Source organism: Salvelinus namaycush, chromosome 5, assembly GCF_016432855.1.
Source record: "Salvelinus namaycush isolate Seneca chromosome 5, SaNama_1.0, whole genome shotgun sequence".
In the NCBI taxonomy this organism is placed as follows: Eukaryota; Metazoa; Chordata; class Actinopteri; order Salmoniformes; family Salmonidae; genus Salvelinus; species Salvelinus namaycush.
The window spans coordinates 54615859-54643766 of record NC_052311.1 but is presented as its reverse complement, the minus strand read 5'-3'; the positions used below and the strand labels follow the sequence as shown (position 1 = coordinate 54643766).

At 48.1% G+C, this 27908-nt stretch overlaps 1 protein-coding gene across 1 annotated transcript in view; it reads right to left on the bottom strand.

The window, feature by feature from the left end:
• LOC120047193 (regulating synaptic membrane exocytosis protein 2-like) overlaps positions 1–27908 on the bottom strand; it is a 221937-nt gene that overhangs the window by 173300 nt on the left and 20729 nt on the right. The window contains exon 2 of the mRNA XM_038992724.1: positions 3988–4219. Coding sequence (XP_038848652.1) covers positions 3988–4219 — 232 coding nt within the window. The remainder of the gene's footprint in view (positions 1–3987; positions 4220–27908) is intronic.

The following is a 27908-nucleotide window of genomic DNA, read 5'->3' as shown; positions in this document are numbered from 1 at the left end:
GAACTCACCAAGCTAATTCTGATGCGCCACAACAACGTGTTCTTCTAAATTCACTGGAATATTAGGCTATTTTTACTTTGATGAGTCCAGAAAGATCCAATAAGTGTGAGTTCTGTTCGTTTGCAGCAGAGTGAATGAAAGCTGCGAGCCAAGAGCACCACAGCACATGTGATGTCCTCAAAAGTCCCTTTAATCACGAATGACTTGGTCTCAGGAGACTGTTGATTCCTGAGGCATTTTTTAGCAACATCAGAGGAATTGAAATGTTGAACAGTCCTACTATAAGGACTGGGGAGGGAGAAGGATTCTGGGGGTTAAAAAACTGTACATAGTGCACAGTATGTATTTCAAAGGATCCATCTATATCTCCAAAATCCTTCCTGGTGTAAGTTTTGTCTACTGTGTAGCAGCTGAGCAGAGCCACTGACCTGTGGTTACACATAAAGGCCCTCAGTACTGTCTTATCAGACTGGATGTCATTCACCTCTTTACTGTAGGCTAATATCAAGCAAAGATATATAACAAAAGATCATATTTTATTGTCATAGCCATGAGTCTGATAGGCTATACTAGACTAAATAAGAAAATAAATCATACCGGGGCTCAGTCTAATGTAACTCAAATCCATCTCAAACCTTCCCTCCTGCTTCTTCTCCTGCCTCTCTGTGAAACTCTCAGCAGCAATTCTGTCCTATCGTATTCCAGTGTCCAACAGCTCTGTTAGAGGCCCCAGACACTGAGGCGTGTAAATATTGATGCCGTTTCACAGAACAAGAGATCTCTCATCACGGCTGCCACTGGTTGTGGGAAGGAAAGAGAATACTGATGGAAAAAGAACAGATTTCACCACCACCACAAGCACCTCTTTGACTGACACACAAGCTTTCAGACGTGACAAACTACTGCAGGTGGTTGGGCTGACCAAAACATCCCCAACTGAGCTATATAGTCTTAGTTAATGAACTTGCAATAACATAACATCTATTCTTATTATGAGACTCTGAAAAGTGTTGTGTGTGTGTCTGTGTGCACGCGGCGTGTGTGTGTAAACATGAAAGGGCTTTACTGTGTCCAACATGTGTAGGGCTCTGGTCAAAAGTAGTTCACTATATAGGGAACAGGGTGCCATTTGAGACATCCTTTAGGTCCATGGGCCCTGCCCTCAGAGGCCAAGCAGTCGGGCCCCCAGTGACATCACCCTCCTTGGGTTGAAAAACTATCTGGTCACCCAGCCCTGTCTGGGAACCAAACCCCTGGATCAGCTGGCCCTGAGGGCTCCGTGAGGGCTTGGAGCCCTGCAACTAGATACAGGGGAGGCAGTGGCTGTGTAAACAATGTCCCTCTGGCTGAGACAGCAGCACATCTACTGAACGTATGTACACCTCCACCTCCACCTCCACCCCCTCCATCTCCATCTCCATTCCTCTACTGTACCTCCTCCACCTCCACCCCCTCCATCTCCATCTCCATTCCTCTACTGTACCTCCTCCACCTCCACCCCCACCATCTCCATCTCCATTCCTCTACTGTACCTCCTCCACCTCCACCATCTCCATTCCTCTACTGTACCTCCTCCACCTCCACCATCTCCATTCCTCTACTGTACCTCCTCCACCTCCACCATCTCCATCTCCATTCCTCTACTGTACCTCCTCCACCATCTCCATCTCCATTCCTCTACTGTACCTCCTCCACCTCCAGACCAGTAATAACAACTGTTTTCCTTTCAAATACTTTAGCTGCATGTGCCATTTGGGATGCAACCAATGTATTTTCATGGCCAAGAAGACAGATAGCTACAATACCAGGCTAACAGTGGGCAGGGCAGCAGTGGGCCTATCCTCCTATCCTTTGATCTGATCCCAGGGCAGATCTGCCAACACTCCCGCTACTCATCACACTGTCCCAACCCGACTGCTGCTGCTGCCTCCTGCCAGCCCCGAGCCACTACTCAACACCATCTGTAGGCTACAACTCTGGAGGAAACCCATCCTCCACCCATAATCCGTCAACAACAAAGACAGACAGGCAGCCTTGGCAGCCAACAGACGGAAGGTCCAGTGGAGGTGGACTCTCAGCTCAGTCATAGCTGTTAAGGGGAAACTTTGACAGGGATTTGTTACAAACTTTGCATTGAAAATGGAGCAAAGATACCAAAACATATTTTCTGACATATACTTTATATGTTCCATTTTGGTCTGGCCTTCAACATGATATGATTGACTCACAGATGTGATTGGTCAAAAATCATGTATTCAGGGTACTGTATGTGTATATTACAGTCTGCGAAGCATCTTATGGGGGCGAAGGAGTGATGCTTCTATTCAGACTTTTCTTAGTCGAGATGCGCAAAAGGTTGGAAAAGGATTTGCTAACCACTTTGTCCTCCTGTTGCAATTCCATGAGAGCAGGAATGCAGCAGGCAGAGATAGAGGGAGTGGAAGACAGGGACAAAGAGAGAGAGAGAGGAGGAAAGGAACGGGGAGAAAGATTGTGAGTGACATTAGTACACTTTGACACATCGCATTCCGACAGTGAGGGTATTGGACGGCACCAAGCATAAACACTCAGTCACATAATAATATGTAAAGGCTGACTCTGTAGGAGGATTTCACAACAAGGTTAGTTAGTTAGACAGTGGAGCAGCATGGTAATACACAGCAGCCATGAGATTTAGGGCTGTCGTGAGACGCCAGGGGAGAAGCTCCCCCCAGTGGTAAAGAAAGAGATTTACATTTGACATATTTAGCAGACCCTCTTATCCAGAGCAACTGCGGTTAAGTGCCTTGCTCAAGGGCACATCGACTCTGGGATTTAAACCAGCAGCCTTTCGACTACTGGCCCAACACATATTATTATTATTATTTTTTTTTTTTTCACCCCTTTTTTCTCCCCAATTTCATGGTATCCAATTGGTAGTAGTTAGTCTTGTCTCATCGCTGCAACTCCCGTACGGACTCGGGAGAGGCGAAGGTCGAGAGCCATGCGTCCTCTGAAACAAAACCCAACCAAGCCGCACTGCTTCTTGACACAATGCCCATCCAACCCGGAAGCCAGCCGCACCAATGTGTCGGAGGAAACACCGTACATCTGGCTACCGTGTCAGCGTGCACTGCGCCCAGCCCGCCACAGGAGTCGCCAGTGCGCGATGAGACAAGGATATCCCTGCCGGCCAAACCCTCCCTAACCCGGATGACGCTGGGCCAATTGTGCGCCGCCCCATGGGCCTCCGGGTCACGGCCGGCTGCGACAGAGCCTGGGCTCGAACCCAGAATCTCTAGTGGCACAGCTGGCACAGCTAGCACTGCGATATAGTGCCTTAGACCACTGCGCCACTCGGGAGGCCCTGCCCAACACTTTTAACCACTAGGCTACCTGACACCAAGCTAAAAACAAGACCTGAAGAAATCACTGCATCTAGAATCATCCCTCACCACATTCACAGTCATGCAGAGAATATGAATGGGAGAAACATTGGTAGGAGTTGGTATATGGTATAGATCGTCAGTAGGGATGTGTTGTGAGCTGCACCACTGTCTGTATCTGGCTTGAGGCCCAGTTTCTGATTTCACACTAATGTTTCATAACCCAGTGGAGGATTTGATTTGAGACAGAAATGGATGTACTAGTCAGGCTATTTTTGGGACCCAAGAGAGAGAGTAGCAGCAAAAAACCACTCTCTCACGACAGCTGGACTGGACTGGTCTGCATGTGATTGCATAAAACGAATTGTATCGACAAATTACTTCCACCTTCTCACTGTAATCTTACAAGAGGACAATCACTACAAAAAAATGTCCAGGTATGCGCGCGTGTGTGTGTGTGTGTGTGTGTGTGTGTGTGTGTGTGTGTGTGTGTGTGTGTGTGTGTGTGTGTGTGTGTGTGTGTGTGTGTGCGTGCGTGCGTGCGTGCGTGCGTGCGTGCGTGCGTGCGTGCGTGCGTTCATAGACACAGACAAACAGAGGTAGATAGGCTCAACCTCCTCACCTTATTTGACCGCAGAGACACTCGTCCTCCGCACCGAGCACAGAATTTAGTTTGGCAATATGAACAGAGGTGGCCGCAGCCGTCAGCGAATTTGGTTTTGTGGCAAATCCCGCAGGTAGGAGAGTCATTGGGGTTCTTCTGGGGTTCTCCTGTCGTTCCCGTCTGCGGGGTCGTATCGTCCCCCATCTTCTTCACCTGGTCCTTGTAGCTCTCAAACTGCTGGTGCAACTTCCTACAAGGAAGGAAGCAAGAGAGGAGCACAGTTAGGAAAAGATCAGTTCAGAACAGAAACTTTGTCCTAAATGGCTCCCTAGTCCCTAGTTCCGTTAAAGTGCACTACTTTCTCCAGAGTATAACAATGCACTTCAGGGGATAGGAAGTCATTTCAGATGTCTTTGTGCTGTAGCTAACTGCAGGATGTTGTGTGAAGTCCATTAGTGTTGGTAGACAGCAAAGCGACGTATGCAGCTCTGATTCCTTTCTAAGAGAAATGTAGGGAACACTTTCTATGAGGAACATGCTTTATAATGGCCTTGATTATATATACTTATAGAAAGTGTAACCAAAAGGTTTTGTCAACCAAATAACCTACAGTTTGTTACACACAACTGTCAGAGAAATGTTTGTATGTTCTGCATTGCATATTGTTGTACTGTTACTATAGATCAACATTCACATAGAGCTGCACCCATCTTTACTGAAACAAGGCGGGCCAGGTAGGAAGGTATAGAGTTTGCATCACAAGTTTAAGAGCCTAACTTAATTCCACTTACTCAGGTTCCCGGCGTTTAATGAATCATTTGTACCTGTGTTTCTATTTCAGGGCGGGTCCCGAGACGTAAGCTAATACAGCCCTCCAAATGTCAATGCCCACACTTCAGTGGAAAGAACACATCAAATCTGTTTTACACAGCAACAACATCATGACTGGGTAGCCTACACTACAGCATCCATCCAACCATCGGGCTAACAGTGCCTTTAGACAGCGCAGAGGAATCAGACTATTGTGTAGGCCTCCATGTGGTTTACTGAAACAACGGCAACCCTTCAAAAGTCTTTGAATGCGTCCCAAATGGCACCCTATTCCCTACACAGTGCACTAGTGCCCTGTGGGAAAAGGGTGCCAAATAAAGAAAAGGGGGTCATTTGGAAGGGAGCTTTTAGCTCAACATTCTCTTTTAATCTGCACCGCCTGCTCAAAACACCAGATGTACATACAGTGTCATCTTGTCCTATACTCTCCCAATGCACCCACACATGACAGGTCCAACCGGACCTGAGGACCCTGAAACGCTACCTCACACAGACAGACCAGCATGCATTTTGTATGACACATGTCAATCGGGTGTATCCTTAGAAACTAAAACCCTGGCTGACTTCATAATATGGCGATTAGAATTGGTTTCGTCTCCACATTTTCCCCTGCAACATTCATTAGTCACGTGAATTATTAACCAGAGCTATCATTTTTACCGTCCGTATGCATGGCTTGGTGTCGCGTAGGTGATAAACACGCTGCCTTTTCTTTCCCACAAACAGGCCTTTTATTTAGATCCCAAATGTAATTGGCGTGTGACTCAATGTGGCTGGGCCTTGTCTGATGACTATCACCCTGCTGAACACTAGATAGAGACGGAACCCTGGATGGCACCTCTCTGTGTCACACTGCCAAGCTGCTGTACCCACTCTGGATGAACAACACTGGGCTACTACTGTCACTATATACTGAACACAGATTAGACCTGGGACGTGGTGGTGTGGTGTTGTTTAACACACAGACAGACACACACACACACACACACACAGACACCAGAACAAGTCTACAGATAGAAGACTTGTTAATGGTATGTGCATATTGGGTAGCAGTGTCTGCTGTTTAGGGCAGGGGTTCTCAAAATGGGGTCCGCAGTACTGCAGGGGGTCCGACGCCAGACACACAAAAAAAAATACTTCTAACCACAGATTACATTTGGGCCAAGGGATCCGTGGAATAAGTTCAGAAGGTGTACTACAATACAATAAATAAAATGTAACATAATTCATCTACAACTTGTGCTCTTAACCCTGGGTCACATGGGCTTGGGAGGCTCACAGGGATTTTGGTATCCACAGTGCCCCACCAATTAAAATGTTTTCAACTTAATACTATATGTATTATGTTCTTGTATTCTGCAAAAAAAATGTTTTTACCTAAATGCACTGTACTTTAAAACTAGAATCCTTAGTTGCTACATTCATTTTTGGTATGGAATACCATGATATACCCATTGAGTCTTGAAGAATATAACTTGTAAATGCCTCATGAGTTTAGTTCAACTGTCTTAGCCCATCAGAACACAAAATAGCTTGTAAATGTAAACAAACACGGTATAGCCTCAGAACATTAGTAAAACTATCATTTTGATATCATGGATGGTCAGTCCTTGCATCCATAGCTCTGTCTATGAATTTGAGAGTGGTTACATTTCTCCTGGCCCATCTCTCAGCTTTTTACTAAAACAGAGGCGGAATGCCCGCTTTGTTATTGTTTCAATTAAGGACTCTAGCTTTACGCTTTAAAATTGCTACGTTTTCTCTCTGCCTCATGGCAAAATGTGTAGAATTGCAGGATATTAGCTTAGATGCTGTAACAACAAAACATCTCTCTGTTCCATGACAAAATGTCTAAAACTGCAAGAAATTAGCTTGAAAACTGCAACTTTTTGGTCTCCGATGCCAAGAGGTGGGTCTTTAAAATGTTTCTTCCCACGGCCAGAGACTTGGATTTTCCGGCCATGCACTACCGAAGTCATAGTAAAACTCCTTGCTATTTTTATCTCACTCGAATTATGAGGGGGTCCCTGATGAATTTGTTATCACAAAAGGGGTTACTGACCCCAAAAGGTTTGAGAACCCCTGGTTTAGTGGGCATATAGAGGCTTCTAGATTCACTAGAGAGAGTCACTAGAGAGCTGCCATTCAAGATGCAACTCTCTCTAAACCAGGAAGAGGGTTAGGAAGAGGAGAGAGGTAGGAAGAGATAGGGAGAAGGAGAAAGAGAGGGAAAGGAGGGGTAGGTAGAGGAGATGGCCAGGGAAAAGATGGAGAGGAATAGAGTGAGAGGGAGGAGGAGAGAAATAGAGGAGAGAGAAATAGAGGAGGAGAGAGGGGGAGGAGAGGGGTATTGAGAGGTTCAGGCAGCTGGTGGATGGCTCCCGTTCCTAATCCATCTCCCTCTCGGTCAAACCTGGTCAAACGCGCATGACACAGCTGACATGTAATCATATGCTGCTCATTGTATCAGATCTGGCTGTCTATCCGACCCTTCTTACCTCTGAACCACACCAACATAAACAGGCTGAAACATAAACAGGCTGAAACATGAGCCCTGCCCTGGCCTCTACTGTATACTGTATGACGGAGTTAACATAGTATCCCTACCAGGACCCAGCCAAGACCGGAAACTCAATACATGTCTGCCTGTTGGCCTTAAGTATGAACTCAGGAGGTTATTTTTTATAGCACAGTCACGGTGCACGTCAGATGCATTTATTCAACCACAATGTAATATTGATATAATCTGTTACTATTTTGGCACTATTACAGTTTTAAAATGTAAATGGCTGTCACTTAATCCAAAAATATATCGTGCATTTTATAGATGCAATTTCTTGTATTCTTCACCATAGTAAAATAATCCTAAAGAATATGGGCATTTTCCTGAAGAAAAATTGTGTGCTTGCTCCAGCTGTCCAAAAGTATCATTTGAAAGCAGACTTGACTCTTGGCCATAGGCAGCGTCTGGTTAATAAGGTTAATCCTAAAGTAAATTGAATTAATTGCCAAAATTATATAGCCTAATTAGACTAATCCTGTCTATACAGAAATACATCAAATCATTACTACACCAAAAAGCTTCTTAAAAAATAATAAAAACCTGTGGATTGTTTAAATCGCATAGCCGGAAGGGTCCTCAATTTGGGAAGCGTGCACGGCAAATACCGAATAGATGATTGTTGAATTGCGAATGTCAGCGAAAGAGAGGCCCAGCCAGGCATATCGCAATATTTAAAAATACAATCGTGTGAAAACATCGGTGGAAAAGCAAATGGCTATTGCTGTATGGAGACCACCATGAAAAGACTAATCTGCCTGTTATCAAAATTCTCAATTTATTTGAGCGAACAGTAATTTATTTTAGCGGAGCATCGGCCGTATCCCCAGTGAGTATGCATATTCACTGTCTTTATCATTGGGTCAGTTTTTGGACAATCATTTCCTCTTCCATATTGTCTTTCTGGCTCCTCTTTTCGTAGGCCTATTAGATAGTTGCAGACAACGTCGTTTTTATTAATCTGTTTGTCAGTCAGCAGAGTTTAAACTACCCTGTAATTTTTGTCGTAATAACAGATTCAGCTATGTATGTGCGAGCCTCAAGCTCTACAGTACATTGAAGGCTCTTGACTCTGTATCATGCAGCCCTTCGTTTTGTCACCAATCAGAGATGTCTATCTAACTCTCCATTGTGATCCGTCGGGTGGACATCTCTAGCAACTCGCAGGCTCCAACACTGGTACGTTCTAATTTATAAGGTCATTTTAGGAAAACTGCCATTTTATCTATCCTCTCTTCTAGCTTGAAATAAAAACACATACAAGCTCAGATCTCAATCTGGTTTCAGGCTAAGAGTCACGGACATTTGAACTGAGCATGGAAAAAGTCCTTTCATTACTCAGCCCCCTTGTCTTGGAATTCCCTCCAAGACAACATAAAACTACAGGACCTGGTGTCCCTGGAGGAGGAACAGGTTGTTGAGACATGTCATGGTTTCTAGTTGTCACCCCAACAGTTTGTTTGCTGTTGTATTTGTGCTGTTGCCAGTGTCTTCTGTCTGTGTCACGTTCCTGACCTGTTTTCTGTTGTTTGGTATGTGTTTATTGGTCAGGGCGTGAGTTTTGGGTGGGCAGTCTATGTTTTCTGTTTCTATGTTGGTTTTGGGTACCTGATATGGTTCTCAATTAGAGGCAGGTGGTTTTCATCTCCTCTGATTGAGAATCATATTAAGGTAGGTGTTTTCACACTGTTTGTTTGTGGGTGGTTGTCTCCTGTGTCAGTGTCTGTATGTTACGCCACACGGGACTGTTTCGGTTTGTTTGTTCGTTCGGTTTATGTAGTCTGTTCCTGTTTCATGCGTCCTTCGTCTATATGTAAGTTCGTTTGTTTCAGGTCTGTTGCCTTCGTTTATTGTTTTGTAGTTTGTTCTAGTGTTTTGTCAGTGTTTCGTCTTGTAAATAAATTCAGTTATGTATTCATCACCCGCTGCGCCTTGGTCCGTTCATACACCACCAGACGAACATTACAGAACCACCCACCAAACCCGGATCAAGCAGCGGGTTAACGGACAGCGCACGAAGCAGGATTTCTGGTCTTGGGAGGAAATCATGGAAGGAAAAGGACCATGGGCTAAAGTTGGAGTGAATCGCCGCCCATGGGAACAGCTGGAGGCAGCTCGGAGAGCGGAGGAAACCGGAGAGAGGAACCGGCGTTATGAGGGGACGCGTCTAGCACGGAAGCCCGAAAAGCCCGCAAGTACAACCCAAAAATTTCTTGGGGGGGGGCTAAGAGGTAGTGGGTCTAGGGCAGGTAGGAGACCTGCGCCCACTTCCCAGGCTAACCGTGGAGAGCGGGAGTACGGGCAGACACCGTGTTACGCAGTAGAGCGCACGGTGTCTCCTGTACGTGTGCATAGCCCGGTGCGGGTTATTCCACCTCCCCGCACTGGTAGGGCTAGATTGAGCATTGAGCCAAGTGCCATGAAGCCGGCTCTACATATCTGGCCACCAGTACGTCTCCTTGGGCCGGCTTACATGGCACCAGCCTTACGCATGGTGTCCCCGGTTCGCCTACATAGCCCGGTGCGGGTTATTCCACCTCCCCGCACTGGTCAGGCGACGGGGAGCATACAACCAGGTAAGGTTGGGCAGGCTCAGTGCTCAAGGGAGCCAGTACGCCTACACGGTCCGGTATATCCGGCGCCACCTTCCCGCCCCAGCCTAGTACTACCAGTGCCTACACCACGCACCAGGCTTCCAGTGCGTTTCCAGAGCCCTGTTCCTCCTCCACGCACTCTCCCTATGGTGCGTGTCTCCAGCCCAGTGCCTCCAGTTCCGGCACCACGCACTAAGCCACCTGTGCGTCTCCAGAGCCCTGTACGCACTGTTCCTTCTCCCCGCACTCGCCCTGGGGTGCGTGCCCTCAGCCCGGTACCTCCAGTTCCGGTACCACGCACCAGGCCTATAGTGCGCATCGAGAGTCCAGTGTGCCCTGTTCCTGCTCCCCGCACTAGCCTTGAGGTGCGTGTCTCCAGTCCGGTACCACCAGTTCCGGCACCACGCACCAGGCCTACTGTGCGCCTCAGCGGGTCAGAGTCGGCCGTCTGCCCAACGCCTTCTGCACTGCCTGTCTGCCCAGCTCCGTCTGAGCCATCCGTCTGCCCAGTGCCATCTGAGCCATCCGTCTGCCCAGTGCCATCTGAGCCATCCGTCTGCCCAGCGCCGTCTGAGCCATCCGTCTGCCCAGCGCCGTCTGAGCCATCCGTCTGCCCAGCGCCGTCTGAGCCATCCGTCTGCCCAGCGCCGTCTGAGCCATCTGTCTGCCCAGTGCCGTCTGAGCCATCTGTCTGCCCAGCGCCGTCTGAGCCATCTGTCTGCCCAGCGCCGTCTGAGCCATCTGTCTGCCCAGCGCCGTCTGAGCCATCTGTCTGCCCAGCGCCTTCTGAGCCATCCGTCTGCCCAGCGCCTTCTGAGCCATCCGTCTGCCCAGCGCCTTCTGAGCCATCCGTCTGCCCAGCGCCTTCTGAGCCATCCGTCTGCCCAGCGCCTTCTGAGCCATCCGTCTGCCCAGCGCCTTCTGAGCCATCCGTCTGCCACGAGCCATTAGAGCCGCCCGTCTGTCCCGAGCCATTAGAGCCGCCCGTCTGTCCCGAGCCGCTAGAGCCGTCCGTCTGTCCCGAGCCGCCAGAGCCGCCAGCCAGTCAGGAGCTGCCAGAGCCGCCAGCCAGTCAGGAGCTGCCAGAGCCGCCAGCCAGTCAGGAGCTGCCAGAGCCGCCAGCCAGTCAGGAGCTGCCAGAGCCGCCAGCCAGTCAGGAGCTGCCAGAGCCGCCAGCCAGTCAGGAGCGGCCAGAGCCGCCAGCCAGTCAGGAGCGGCCAGATCCGCCAGCCAGTCAGGAGCTGCCAGAACCGCCAGCCAGTCAGGAGCTGCCAGAGCTGCCCTACAGTCATGAGCTGCCCTACAGTCATGAGCTGCCCTTCAGTCATGAGCTGCCCTTCAGTCATGAGCTGCCCTACAGTCATGAGCTGCCCTTCAGTCATGAGCTGCCCTACAGTCATGAGCTGCCCTACAGTCATGAGCTGCCCTACAGTCATGAGCTGCCCTCCAGTCATGAGCTGCCCTCCAGTCATGAGCTGCCCTCCAGTCATGAGCTGCCCTCCAGTCATGAGCTGCCACTCAGTCATGAGCTGCCACTCAGTCATGAGCTGCCACTCAGTCATGAGCTGCCACTCAGTCCGGAGCTGCCACTCAGTCCGGAGCTGCCATTAGTACAGAGTTGTCCCTCTGTCCTAAGCTACCTCTCTGTCCGGAGCTACCTCTCTGTCCGGAGCTACCTCTCTGTCCTGAGCTACCTCTCTGTCCTGAGCTACCTCTTTGTCCTGAGCTACCTCTTTGTCCTGAGTTGTCTCCTCTATTTTAGAGGAGCGTTGGTGAAGGTTCCTGGACCATGGTCGGGGGCGAGGGTCGCCACTCAAAGGACGCTAAGGAGGGGGACAAAGACAGTGGTGGAGTGGTGTCCTCGTCCACCGCCGGAGCCGCCACCGCGGACAGATGCCCACCCAGACCCTCCCCTTGAGTTGTAGGGGTGCGCCCGGAGTTCGCACCTTGAGGGGGGGGGGTTCTGTCACGTTCCTGACCTGTTTTCTGTTGTTTGGTATGTGTTTATTGGTCAGGGCGTGAGTTTTGGGTGGGCAGTCTATGTTTTCTGTTTCTATGTTGGTTTTGGGTACCTGATATGGTTCTCAATTAGAGGCAGGTGGTTTTCATCTCCTCTGATTGAGAATCATATTAAGGTAGGTGTTTTCACACTTTGTTTGTGGGTGGTTGTCTCCTGTGTCAGTGTCTGTATGTTACGCCACACGGGACTGTTTCGGTTTGTTTGTTCGTTCGGTTTATGTAGTCTGTTCCTGTTTCATGCGTCCTTCGTCTATATGTAAGTTCGTTTGTTTCAGGTCTGTTGCCTTCGTTTATTGTTTTGTAGTTTGTTCTAGTGTTTTGTCAGTGTTTCGTCTTGTAAATAAATTCAGTTATGTATTCATCACCCGCTGCGCCTTGGTCCGTTCATACACCACCAGACGAACGTTACAGTCTGTGTTGTCCGTTTTGGCATACAAAGTTTTTTTGTCCGAGGCCAGGAGGCTTTTTGCCTCTTGCCAGGCCGTCGTTGTAAATAAGAATTTGTTCTTATTGACTTGCCTGGTTAGATAAAAGTTAAATAAAATAAAAAATACATCTCCAGTCGTATAAAGTGTAGTAGAATTGCATGAAATGTGTTTATAAAAGCCCATATATTTCCCAAACAGTGATTGAGTTATATTATTAGCATAAATCATGACTATCCAATCTACTCATCACATTGGGAATAGCAGACTATCTTACATAAGTCTGCAAAAGTGGTGATGCATGGAATGCTTTAATATAAAGGAGAATGGTGAAAATGAGCTTCCCCAAACTTGAGACTCACGCGCCGCCTATGCTCTTGGCAGTATCTGACAGGTCAGAGGTCAAACATGTTGTACAGACCACACTAGTCAGCCATACTGTATGTTTAGGCCTACTACAGTAACTGTCTGGTTCAGGGGCGGACAGTGCACATCTTACTTACGTCTCAGGCTCAGACACAGGCTCAGGCTCCTTCTCATTTTGGGACTTTTGCTGCGGTTGCAGAACGTTATTTACCAGCTCAGTGATCCCACTAAAGGGACTAAACCACCTGTTCAAATAAGTAAGCAAACAACGTGACTGTACACCACACCACAGAAAGATGAAGAATCAACACATTGTCTGGGCTGGCTGAGACAAGGGAATCCCCCATTAAAGCACACACACCCAGCAAGGCTTACACAAAGTCAGAGTGGCGGTACTGTACGGAAGCCTAGCAGGGACATTCACTGTGATCACAGCAGACCAAGAAAGAGGGACAGTCAACCACATCCACAACAACAGAGAAAGAGGAGCAGAGGAAGTATAAAAGCAGGAAAGAAGTTACAGCCAATGGAAATGGGAATTGCATTGAATGGTCAGCCAATAGTTAGGAAGGTGGTAGTAGAGTAGTAGTATAACGTTTTCATATAGATCAGATAGTTGCTGTGTTTCGAGGTAGATTTGGACATAATGCAGAACAGAAGGTAGCTGAATAGAAGCATCCAGTTCACACATGGATGAGGAAGTAAGGAGCCTAAAGGTGAAACTCTCTTACAAGCCAATCAGAATGCAAATGACACACCAGGGCGAGCCAATATCAGGGGAGAAGGGGCGGGGCCCACTGAGACAGGAAGCTACATTGACCAACAGGAAGAAGTGTCAAAGCCTAGAGCACTCTGGGTAATGTGTTACTTACTGTGCCGGCTGAGGCTTTTGTTCTTCTTTGACCCTAAAAAGATAAGTGTGGACAGCTCAGTGCTCAGTGCATACACAACACAAAGACATGGAGAACACACACAAAACAACACCAAGACATGGAGAACACACACAAAACAACACCAAGACATGGAGAACACATACAAAACAACACCAAGACATGGAGAACACACACAAAACAACACCAAGACATGGAGAACACACACAAAACAACACCAAGACATGGAGAACACACACAAAACAACACCAAGACATGGAGAACACACACAAAACAACACCAAGACATGGAGAACACATACAAAACAACACCAAGACATGGAGAACACACACAAAACAACACCAAGACATGGAGAACACACACAAAACAACACCAAGACATGGAGAACACACACAAAACAACACAAATAAATACATACATAGACATAAACAATGACGAGGATGAACATAATTACTGTATATTTTAATAGCTTTAAAGCATACAGTATAATCAAGATATCAGTGATGATGATGATGAACATAATTACTGTATATTGTAATAGCTTTAAGGCATATGATCAAGATATCAGTGATGATGATGATGATGAACACAATTACTGTATATTGTAATAGCTTTAAGGCATATGATCAAGATATCAGTGATGATGATGATGATGAACACAATTACTGTATATTGTAATAGCTTTAAGGCATATGATCAAGATATCAGTGATGATGATGATGATGATGATGAACATAATTACTGTATATTGTAATAGCTTTAAGGCATATGATCAAGATATCAGTGATGATGATGATGATGATGATGATGATGATGAACATAATTACTGTATATTGTAATAGCTTTAAGGCATATGATCAAGATATCAGTGATGATGATGATGATGATGATGATGATGATGATGATGAACATAATTACTGTATATTGTAATAGCTTTAAGGCATATGATCAAGATATCAGTGATGATGATGATGATGATGATGAACATAATTACTGTATATTGTAATAGCTTTAAGGCATATGATCAAGATATCAGTGATGATGATGATGATGATGATGATGATGAACATAATTACTGTATATTGTAATAGCTTTAAGGCATATGATCAAGATATCCGTGATGATGATGATGATGATGATGATGATGATGATGATGATGATGATGATGATGATGATGATGAACATAATTACTGTATATTGTAATAGCTTTAAGGCATATGATCAAGATATCCGTGATGATGATGATGATGATGATGATGATGATGATGATGATGATGATGATGAACATAATTACTGTATATTGTAATAGCTTTAAGGCATATGATCAAGATATCAGTGATGATGATGACAAAAAACACAACAATAAAAATCACAACGTTTTAAAATGACAGTAAAAACATAAATAAGAATGATTCACAGGAACTAAATAATAAAATATTGTGCTGTCATGATGTTTGTGCTGTCATGTCACACCTGAATTGATTGAATAAGACTCTGGAACTCTAGCTGAGGGTCTCACTACTTCCAGACTTCCAAACCATTCACCAATCATTTCTAAACACATTTACAGCAGCAGACACATCTTGTTAGAAAAAGTCCTCTTTAGTGCAGAGCCTGTGGTCTAGTGGTAATGCTCCAGGGTCCAGTCACATACAGGTATATGCCTCTCTTCCCTGGAAACCAGGGTTTAATCCCTGGATCCACTCTTTCTCGTGACACTAGTAACCCACACATCACCCCTCACAATAAAGAGGTCAGGTGAGAAGGTATAGACAGCATTCAAAAGGGTGACAACCAGGCTCATGTCCATAGACTGTATACCAAACAGGATGTCTACAGACAGTCTAAGACCAGTCTCACACACACAGTCTGTCTGTCGCCACGTCTATAGATTTTATATCTTCATATCTGTCTCTTTTTCTAGTTTTGACCCTCTTTGTTTCACACATTATAAGCAGTAGCCTCCAGGTTTGACTGTCTTTGACTGAGGTTACACTGCTCTCTAGTGGACAGAAGTGTGGATTCCTCTGCTAAACGTAAGAGGGGAAGAGATATACACAGAACAGCAATAATGATACATGTCCAATGTAGCTGTTGAGTTGGAGCTGAGGTTGACTTGGAGTTCTGACATCATAGGTGGCACAGCCCACTCCCCAGCCCCAGTCCTATACCACAGCCCCATACCCCAACCCCAGTACTATACCCCAACCCCAACCCCAGTACTATACCCCAACCCCAGTACTATACCCCAGCCCCAGTAATATACGCCAGCCCTATGCCCCAGCACTATACCCCAGCCCCAGTACTATACGCCAGCCCTATACCCCAGCCCCAGTACTATACACCAGTACTATATGCCAGCCCTATACCCCAGCCCCAGTACTATACACCAGCCCCAGTACTATACACCAGTACTATATGCCAGCCCTATACCCCAACCCCAGTACTATACGCCAGCCCTATACCCCAGCCCTATACCCCAACCCCAGCCCTATACACAAGCCCCAGTACTATACCCCAACCACAGTACTATACCTCAGTACTATATGCCAGCCCTATACCCCAGCCCCAGTACTATACCCCAGCCCTATATCCCAACCCCAGTACTATACGCCAGCCCTATACCCCAACCCCAGCCCTATACGCCAGCCCCAGTACTATACCCCAACCCCAGTACTATACCTCAGTACTATACCCCAACCCCAGCCCTATACACCAGCCTCAGTACTATACCCCAACCCCAGTACTATATCTCAGTACTATATGCCAGCCCTATACGCCAGCCCCAGCACTATACCCAGGCCCCAGTACTATATGCCAGCCACAGTACTATACGCCAGCACCAGTACTATACGCCAGCCACAGTACTATACGCCAGCACCAGTACTATACGCCAGCCCCAGTACTATACCCCAACCCCAGTACAATAGCCCATCCCTATACCCCAGCCCCAGTGCAATACCCCAGCACTATACGCCAGCCCCAGCACTATACCCCGGCCCCAGCACTATACCCCAGCCCCAGTACTATACGCCAGCCCCAGTACTATACGCCAGCCCCAGCACAATACCCCAGCCCCAGTACTATATGCCAGCCACAGTACTATACGCCAGCACCAGTACTATACGCCAGCCCCAGTACTATACGCCAGCCCCAGCACAATACCCCAACCCCAGTACTATACCCCAGCCCCAGTACTATACGCCAGCCCCAGCACAATACCCCAACCCCAGTACTATACCCCAGCCCCAGTACTATACGCCAGCCCCAGTACTATACCCCAACTCCAGTACTATACCCCAACTCCAGTACGATACCCTAGCCCCAACACTATACACCAAACCCAGCCCTATACCCCAACCCCAGCCCCAGTACTATACGCCAGCCCCAGTACTATACGCCAGCCCCAGTACTATACGCCAGCCCCAGCACTATACCCAGGCCCCAATACTATACCCCAGCCCCAGTACTATACGCCAGCCCCAGTACTATAAGCCAGCCCCAGCACTATACCCAGGCCCCAATACTATACCCCAACCCCAGTACTATACGCCAGCCCCAGTACTATACGCCAGCCCCAGCACTATACCCAGGCCCCAATACTATACCCAGGCCCCAGCACTATACCCCAGCCCCAGTACTATACGCCAGCCCCAGCACTATACCCAGGCCCCAATACTATACCCCAACCCCAGTACTATACGCCAGCCCCAGTACTATACGCCAGCCCCAGTACTATATGCCAGCCCCAGCACAATACCCCAACCCCAGCACTATACCCAGGCCCCAGCACTATACCCCAGCCCCAGTACTATACGCCAGCCCCAGTACTATACCCCAGCCCCAGTACTATACGCCAGCCCCAGTACTATACGCCAGCCCCAGCACTATACCCAGGCCCCAATACTATGTCCCAGCCCCAGTACTATACGCCAGCCCCAGTACTATACGCCAGCCCCAGCACAATACCCCAGCCCCAGTACTATATGCCAGCCACAGTACTATACGCCAGCACCAGTACTATACGCCAGCACCAGTACTATACGCCAGCCCCAGTACTATACGCCAGCCCCAGCACAATACCCCAGCCCCAGTACGATACCCTAGCCCCAACACTATACCCCAGCCCCAGTACTATATGCCAGCCCCAGCACAATACCCCAACCCCAGCACTATACCCAGGCCCCAGCACTATACCCCAGCCCCAGTACTATACGCCAGCCCCAGTACTATACCCCAGCCCCAGTACTATACGCCAGCCCCAGTACTATACGCCAGCCCCAGCACTATACCCAGGCCCCAATACTATGCCCCAGCCCCAGTACTATACGCCAGCCCCAGTACTATACGCCAGCCCCAGCACAATACCCCAGCCCCAGTACTATATGCCAGCCACAGTACTATACGCCAGCACCAGTACTATACGCCAGCCACAGTACTATACGCCAGCACCAGTACTATACGCCAGCCCCAGTACTATACCCCAACCCCAGTACAATAGCCCATCCCTATACCCCAGCCCCAGTGCAATACCCCAGCACTATACGCCAGCCCCAGCACTATACCCCGGCCCCAGCACTATACCTTAGCCCCAGTACTATACCCCAGCCCCAGCACTATACCCCAGCCCCAGCACTATACCCCAGCCCCAGTACTATACGCCAGCCCCAGTATTATACCCCAACCCCAGTACAATAGCCCATCCCTATACCCCAGCCCCAGTGCAATACCCCAGCACTATACGCCAGCCCCAGCACTATACCCCAGCCCCAGTGCAATACCCCAGCACTATACGCCAGCCCCAGCACTATACCTCAGCCCCAGTACTATACCCCAGCCCCAGCACTATACCCTAGCCCCAGCACTATACCCCAGCCCCAGTACTATACCCCAGCCCCAGTACTATACCCCAGCCCCATCACTATATGCCAGCCCCAGTATTATACCCCAACCCCAGTACAATAGCCCATCCCTATACCCCAGCCCCAGTGCATCCACCAGGGATAAAATGATTAATAACCCTGACTTCAGTCTTGTATGAAATCTGGACTGTTCCAGTGTGTAAATACAGTAAATTTAGATACAATTCAGTCTATGACTGCGAGGTAAAAATAAAAGCTAATACTACTGTGACCCTGTGCAGCTCTTTGGATGTGCAGCTCTACGGCACAGTGTCAACCCTCTGTAGATTGTGCAGCTCTATGGCACAGGATCAATTCTCTCTCGATTTTAAGCTCTATGGCATGGTGTCAACCCTCTCTAGATTGTGCAGCTCTATAGCACAGTGTCAACCCTTTGTAGAATTTAAACTCTATTACATGGTATCAATCCTCTCTAGATTTTAAGCTCTATTGCACGGTGTCAAGCCTCTCTAGATTGTAAGCTCTATGGCATGGTGTCAACCCACTCTAGATTGTGCATCTCTATGGCATGGTGTCAACCCTCTCTAGATTGTAAGCTCTATGGCATGGTGTCAACCCACTCTAGATTGTAAGCTCTACGGCATGGTGTCAACCCACTCTAGATTGTAAGCTCTATGGCATGGTGTCAACCCACTCTAGATTGTGCATCTCTATGGCATGGTGTCAACCCTCTCTAGGTTGTGCAGCTCTACGTTATGACGTGGGCCAGTCTTACATCATGGAACTGAAGGATGAAGGGTCTGTGAGCCCTGGGCCAGGCCCACTGTTCACACCACAGGATGTTACCATGACCACCTGCTCCTACTTCACACCTTCTGTAGCTGGACAGAACCAACTCTCTCTGCTGTTTTATTCATACATCTTCACGTGCCTTTCCCAAATGACACCCTATTCCCTATATAGTCCACTACTACGTTTTGAGACGCACCCTATATGACCGACTGGGTTCAAACCCAGGTCTCCTCCTGCACATCACAATGCTGTGATAGCCTGCTGAGCCAAATCCTAAGCATCAGCTCTGGGAACTAACTCAGGTTAAGTAATGCCGGTCTCGCTCACTCTCTTTCTCCCTCCCTCCCTCTTTCTCCTTCTCCCCACATTTTCTCCTTTTCTCGCTCCCTCCAGCTCTCTCTTACCCTCCCCCCCCTTCTTCTCCCCGCTTTCTCCTTCTCTCTCTCCCTCTCCCGCTCAATAACCTGCCTGTTCCTAAGTCAGGTCAGAGTAGGAGAACCACATCGATGTGACATCTATACAACGAGCCCTGAATCATCACATTCTCACCATGCAGCCGGTCAGGAGAACAAGCGCTGCATCCCAAATGGAACCCTATTCCCTATATAGTGCACTATGTTTGACCAGGGCCCACAGGATTCCATTTTGGACGCAGATAAGGTTTCCCACATGTCATAGGTGCCTGGGCAGGCAGGTCCAACAGCAGCCAAAACCCTTCTAATTGTTTCTGATGGGCTGAATAAGCACAGTCTGCCTATCCTCTTTGTCAGTCACAGGCTGACGTGACGTAGCTAGAAGAGATGCAGTACACAGTCATGAGTCATAGAACCACAGTCTGCTTATCCTCTCTGTCAGTCACAGGCTGATGTGACGTAGCTAGAAGAGATACATTACACAGTCATGAGTCAATGTCACTTACTGACATCCAAGTGTTAAGGACACCAAAAATATCTAGTAGTTTATACAAATAGAGACTATTTGTAACATTTTGGTCTGAACACATTTGGATTATAGCTGAGAAAACAAACACACTGTTGATGTAAGGTTTCAGGAGTAAATACCTATTTGACATATTTTACACTGACGTTACATGTGACAGTAATAACTTCCTTTGAGATGGTTGTTGTGTTATGGTTGGCACGGATACATGACGCAGAGTACATGGTGTCCATCTGTCAGTTGCATCCATCCCTACCTGCTTTTCACACAACAGACAGCATGACAACACATACATGATTCCATCCGTGGGACTGGCGTGTAATAGGGGCGTCAGGTAACCTAGCGGTTAAGAGTGTTGGGCCAGTAACCGAAAGGTTTCCCTGTTTGAATACCTGAGCCAACCAATTGAAACATCTGTTGATGTGCCCTTGAGCAAGGCACTTAACCCTAATTGCTCTTGTAAGTGGTTCTGGATAAGACGGTCTGCTAAATGAATCAAATGTAACAGAGATAGTTACACTGTTAAGAGAAACCTAAACAACTAAGCCACACTCCAACTCTTACATTTCCCTCTGGGATTTCAGAGGAGACACTTTGAGAGGAGAAAACTCTTTACTTCATACATTACATTATACTGAGCAGACCGGGTACAGCTCTCTCTGTTACATTGCACTGAGCTTCTCCACACTGACTCCACCCAGGGAATAAATGCTTCCCAATTATCCTGTCTGCCTCCTTCCCTCCCTCCCATCCGCCTCCCTCCCTCCCCTGCCTCCCTACACCTCCCTCGTATGCCGCCCTCCAGTGCCTCCCTTCGTTCCCTGCCTCGCCTCCCCTCCCTATGCCGACCTCTTTCCCCTGCCTAAATATGTCTGGGGTGCCCCAACCAGTCAATCTAGCATGTGTTAATTCTAAGAAGCCCACTCTTCCTTTCAGAAGTCGGTGCGGAGCGGAGCAGAGGGTGGCGTAGCAGAGAGAACTGGGATACATTTTACATTTTACATTTAAGTCATTTAGCAGACGCTCTTATCCAGAGCGACTTACAAATTGGTGCATTCACCTTATGACATCCAGTGGAACAGCCACTTTACAATAGTGCATCTAAATCTTTTAAGGGGGGGGGGGGGGGGGGGTGGGGGGTCAGAAGGATTGCTTTATCCTATCCTAGGTATTCCTTAAAGAGGTGGGGTTTCAGGTGTCTCCAGAAGGTGGTGATTGACTCCGCTGACCTGGCGTCGTGAGGGAGTTTGTTCCACCATTGGGGTGCCAGAGCAGCGAACAGTTTTGACTGGGCTGAGCGGGAACTGTACTTCCTCAGTGGTAGGGAGGCGAGCAGGCCAGAGGTGGATGAACGCAGTGCCCTTGTTTGGGTGTAGGGCCTGATCAGAGCCTGAAGGTACTGAGGTGCCGTTCCCCTCACAGCTCCGTAGGCAAGCACCATGGTCTTGTAGCGGATGCGAGCTTCAACTGGAAGCCAGTGGAGAGAGCGGAGGAGCGGGGTGACGTGAGAGAACTTGGGAAGGTTGAACACCAGACGGGCTGCGGCGTTCTGGATGAGTTGATACGGTCAGATACAGTGGTCCTAAGGGCCAGCATGACTTTTCCCTTCAACAGTGTAGTAGTAACTGGAACACGCTCAACATGGCTTCCAACTGGACATGTTCAAAACAGTCTCATGCTACGTCTCAAAGAGCACCCTATTCCCTATGGGCCCTGGTCAAAACCAGTGCCTATACTAGGGTATAGGGTGCCATTTGATATGTTGTTTCTGTATAGTAGTGTCATGACCAGCCCTAACCACTCAGTCCGTCTTCCCAAGTCTTCCAAATAATTGGATGAAGGGATCATCCTGAGGCTCAGTAGGAAGATACCACATACAGACAATTAACACGTAATACTTATGACTGCCAGGAGCACAAGTCAATGTATATATACAGTATATTAAACCACTCAGCAATACACGACTATAAGCTTGTAGTAGTGTGTACAGTACAGTAATCAAATCATTTTTAGCAGTTGCAGTTTAAAAACCGATGCAGATCTGGTCCCAGATCTGTTTGTGCTCCTGCCAATGCCATTTGTCATTGTCAAGCCATGATAGAAACAGACTGGCACTCAGGCTACAGAGAGTACTGTGACCAGGGCAGAACCACCTCTCTCTACCTGCATGAGTCTGACAGGAACAGGAAGAAGAAGAGCTGTTCTAAAAATGACAGCTTATTTAAAGACATGCAGCAGATTAAGTCCAGAGACACCTGTTCATTACACCTTTCTTCTTGTGAGGGGAGTTGGTGTGTGTGTGTGTGTGTGTGTGTGTGTGTGTGTGTGTGTGTGTGTGTGTGTGTGTGTGTGTGTGTGTGTGTGTGTGTGTGTGTGTGTGTGTGTGTGTGTGTGTGTGTGTGTGTGTGTGTGTGTGTGTGTGTGTGTGTGCTGCTACTTAACACTTTTCTCGCTCCAAGAGGATTATGGGTAGGGGATGAGAGAGAGAGAGAGAGAGAGAGAGAGAGAGAGAGAGAGAGAGAGAGAGAGAGAAAGAGAGAGAGAGAGCCAGAGAGAGAGAACCAGAGAGAGAGCCAGAGAGAGAGAGAGAGAGCCAGAGAGAGAGAGCCAGAGAGAGAGCCAGAGAGAGAGCCAGAGAGAGAACCAGAGAGAGAGCCAGAGAGAGAGCCAGAGAGAGAGAGAGCCAGAGAGAGAACCAGAGAGAGAGCCAGAGAGAGGGCCAGAGAGAGAGCCAGAGAGAGCCAGAGAGAGAGAGACAGAGAGAGAGAGAGCCAGAGAGAGAACCAGAGAGAGAGCCAGAGAGAGAGCCAGAGAGAGAGCCAGAGAGAGAGAGCCAGAGAGAGAGAGCCAGAGAGAGAGCCAGAGAGAGAGAGCTAGCGAGAGTAAGCCAGAGAGAGAGAGCCAGAGAGAGAGCCAGAGAGAGAGAGAGCTGATAACTTCCTTTTGCACTCCGGGGGTGAATTCCGAATGGCTCCCTATTCCCTATATATTGCACTACTTTTGACCAAAGCCCAGGCTAGGTTGCAATTTGTGACACAGCCTGGCTCATTCTGCCACGTTGTGATAGGGAGCAGAGCAGGAATCTGGTCATTGCGAGGAGGAGAGAGTTTGTTTGAGTAGCTACATCAGGTCTATATATTTCTATGCATTGAGGGACAAGGTGTGCACCCCAGTTATAATGATAGGATTGTATGTACAGTACTGTACACACTGCAACCCTGGGCTTCCTGACCAGAGTACTGCACTAATAATCACATGTGATTGTCAAAAAGAGTTGGCAGTAGGATTTCTCTGAGCAGTGGGGAACTCACTAATCTGTAGCCGAATATAACTTCAAACTCATCTGTTTGAACAGATTACCTGCCAGGATTCAATTGAGCCTCCTCAAATCGTAGCTCCCCTCCTGAGATGTTTCCTAGCGGCACGGAGTCAGCTAACTACCCAGCAGCATCCTACACATTCATAACTTCATCATATTCATCTGTATCTACACACTGTTGTGCTCATGCTCTGTGTTACCGCTCTACTAGAGCAGTACATACTGTAGGCCCAATATGACATTTTAATAATGAGTTCAAATAAAAGGTACACTAATTTCTACATTGGTGTGTGTGAGTGTTTGGTAGTCAGTGTTGTGTGAACTCTGTACTGTTAGTCTATATCTGCTACAGTATGTCTGTGTATAAGTGTGTGTATGTGCACGCATGTGTGTCTGTGGGGGGGGGGGGGGGGGGGGGGGGGGCACTCGCCTGCCTGCCTACATTATACAACCTGACACGGATACATTTCATTGTGTCTTGGATCAGCAATTTCTAGGCAGCTGACGATGTCCCATGTTGATGTTACATGACCACACGCGTATGTGGCATACACACACACACACACATGTTTGTTTTACTATCCTTGTGGGAACCAAACAATTGATTTCCATTTAAAAAAATGACTAACCCTACCCTAACCCCTAAGCCTTTTTCCTTGTGGGGAGAAATGTCCCCACTTGTCCTAATTCTCCTTGTTTTACTATCCTTGTGAGGACTTCTGGTCCCCACAAGGATAATAAAACCAAAAACACACAAACACAAAACACACACACAAACATCTCCAGTGGGAATAACAGGCCCTGAACCAACTCAACTGTCTGTAGGTATTAGGAATAATGACTTATCATAACCATGTAGGACCACCTTATAATGTCTAATAATGACTAAATAACAGCCATTTTGAGTCAGCATAGAGACAAAACATATTATGAGCCTTCTAATAACATACTTTAAAGATGGAATCTGCGCCACTAGCCGCCCCACCTCCGTTGTTATTGGTTTTGTTGGCGAGCTGAGGACGGTGCACAGCAGGGTAAAAACTATTACAGTTCATATTGTGGTGCAATGATGTCTGAGGAAAAACACTGTTTGTTGTTTGCAGTATCTTCTTTGTTGTTGTAATATCTCAAATGGATGTGGCCGTTTCACAAATAAGGATTCCATTACATTTACATTTTAGTCATTTAACAGACGCTCTTATACAGAGAGACTTACAAGAGCAATTAGGGTTAAGTGCCTTGCTCAAGGCCACACCGACAGATTTTGCACCCAGTCGGCTCGGGATTCAAACCAGTGACCTTTCGGTTACTGGCCCAACCGCTAAGCTACCTGCATACATGATTATAACCTTTTATAAATGCTCATACATGTTTTTACCCCTTGTTGCTTTATAAGCCTTGTTGTTGTGCCTATGGGAGTCTCTCTCTCTCAGTAGCTTATAATAATAGCCTGCATGGCTAACAATAGAGAGGTAATGGATACCCAGGCTATTATTGTGCTGTGCAGGCTGCATCCCAAATGGCACCCTATTCACTATATAGTGCACTACTGTTGACCAGAGCCCTGTGGGGAGCCATTTGGGACGTAGCCACAATTACCTGTCTCAATTCATCTCTGGCAAGTACGTCACTATTTGCTTGCTTAACTAAATTGCAAACATATACATGAGTACACACTGGGGACAGCCAGCCAGGCAGGGCTACCTGATACCATGATACCACTGTGACAGCACTTAGACAGATACACACCCATCAGTGGACAGAAATACTGCTGCACAGGCATAATACACACACACACACACACACACACACACACACACACACACACACACTGCATTAGTACACAGGGTTTAAAACCACCCACACAGGGATAATGTCCATCGACGCTAACAATATTAAATGTAACCCTGCGGCCTCACTGTAACCAAGCTGAACTAAGACAGCCCTGTAATACCCACTGCCTAAATCAATCTGGTAATAACCTTAAAAGGATCTCAGAGCCAATAAATGGGAATATGTCCAACAACACTGAGTCAGCAGTTAACCTTACATTAGCACGTAGAAATGGACAAACGTTAAATTAGCATCCACAGCCTAAAATACATTCCTGCTCCAAACATCTCTCGCCTCACAGGACGGAACTCAAATAGGAGTAGTCTAGGTTACACTGGGGAATGCTCTATATGCAACACCTTCTGCAATGCAAAACCCTCTGCCATACAACACATCCCATCTTAGTGTAGTCATGGTAACGGTGGCAGTATCTCAGTGGGGTGTAGTGATATTAAGGGATTAGTACTAGATCCCTTCACCATCGGACATCAGTCCAAGAGGTCGGGCCCAGGATAAACGCTTTTTACACACACACAAACGCACACAAACTCACACATGCATACACGCACACTCACACAAACGCGCACGCACACACACGGACACAAACATACACACTCACAATATCTAATAATGTGTTGTAGTAGAAACTGTAGACAACAACAACGCCTCTGTATTGCTCCACTCCCCTAAGACTGTACAGTGTGTGTGTTGTTGTGTGTGTGTACGCGTGTGTGTTGTGTTTTTGTGTGTTTATGTATGTACAAACAGCATGCAGCATGTCCTATTGTAGCTTACATAAGGTCATGAATTCATTAGTGGTGATGTCATAATGACTATTTATCCTCCGTATTTGTGTCAATCACAAGTCCATTATAATCTAGCTAAACACTGTCCGACCACACACACACACACACACACACAGACACACACACACACACACACACACACACACACACACACACACACACACACACACACACACACACACACACACACACACACACACACACACACAATACACAGTGAGCCCTCATCTTCTCTATGGTGTATTCAATGACAGATATATAGGCCACATCATAGCAATAAGAAGGGGCCCAGCGTGAATGTCAAAAACAAAAACACCCACCTGAGTTGAACTGTCAGAGTCCCACCACTCTGCACTGGGCAGCTAGCCCACCTGTGTTGAACTGTCAGAGTCCCACCACTCTGCACTGGGCAGTTAGCCCACCTGTGTTGAACTGTCAGTGTCCCACCACTCTGCACTGGGCAGTTAGCCCACCTGAGTTGAACTGTCAGAGTCCCACCACTCTGCACTGGGCAGCTAGCCCACCTGAGTTGAAATGTCAGAGTCCCACCACTCTGCACTGGGCAGCTAGCCCACCTGTGTTGAACTGTCAGAGTCCCACCACTCTGCACTGGGCAGCTAGCCCACCTGAGTTGAACTGTCAGAGTCCCAGCACTCTGCACTGGGCAGCTAGCCCACCTGTGTTGAACTGTCAGAGTCCCACCACTCTGCACTGGGCAGCTAGCCCACCTGTGTTGAACTGTCAGAGTCCCACCACTCTGCACTGGGCAGCTAGCCCACCTGAGTTGAACTGTCAGAGTCCCACCACTCTGCACTGGGCAGCTAGCCCACCTGAGTTGAACTGTCAGAGTCCCACCACTCTGCACTGGGCAGCTAGCCCACCTGAGTTGAACTGTCAGAGTCCCAGCACTCTGCACTGGGCAGCTAGCCCACCTGTGTTGAACTGTCAGAGTCCCAGCACTTTGCACTGGGCAGCTAGCCCACCTGAGTTGAACTGTCAGAGTCCCACCACTCTGCACTGGGCAGCTAGCCCACCTGAGTTGAACTGTCAGAGTCCCAGCACTCTGCACTGGGCAGCTAACCCACCTGAGTTAAACTGTCAGAGTCCCACCACTCTGCACTGGGCAGCTAGCCCACCTGAGTTGAACTGTCAGAGTCCCACCACTCTGCACTGGGCAGCTAGCCCACCTGTGTTGAACTGTCAGAGTCCCACCACTCTGCACTGGGCAGCTAGCCCACCTGAGTTGAACTGTCAGAGTCCCACCACTCTGCACTGGGCAGCTAGCCCACCTGAGTTGAACTGTCAGAGTCCCACCACTCTGCACTGGGCAGCTAGCCCACCTGTGTTGAACTGTCAGAGTCCCAGCACTCTGCACTGGGCAGCTAGCCCACCTGAGTTGAACTGTCAGAGTCCCAGCACTCTGCACTGGGCAGCTAGCCCACCTGTGTTGAACTGTCAGAGTCCCAGCACTCTGCACTGGGCAGCTAGCCCACCTGTGTTGAACTGTCAGAGTCCCACCACTCTGCACTGGGCAGCTAGCCCACCTGAGTTGAACTGTCAGAGTCCCACCACTCTGCACTGGGCAGCTAGCCCACCTGTGTTGAACTGTCAGAGTCCCACCACTCTGCACTGGGCAGCTAGCCCACCTGAGTTGAACTGTCAGAGTCCCACCACTCTGCACTGGGCAGCTAGCCCACCTGTGT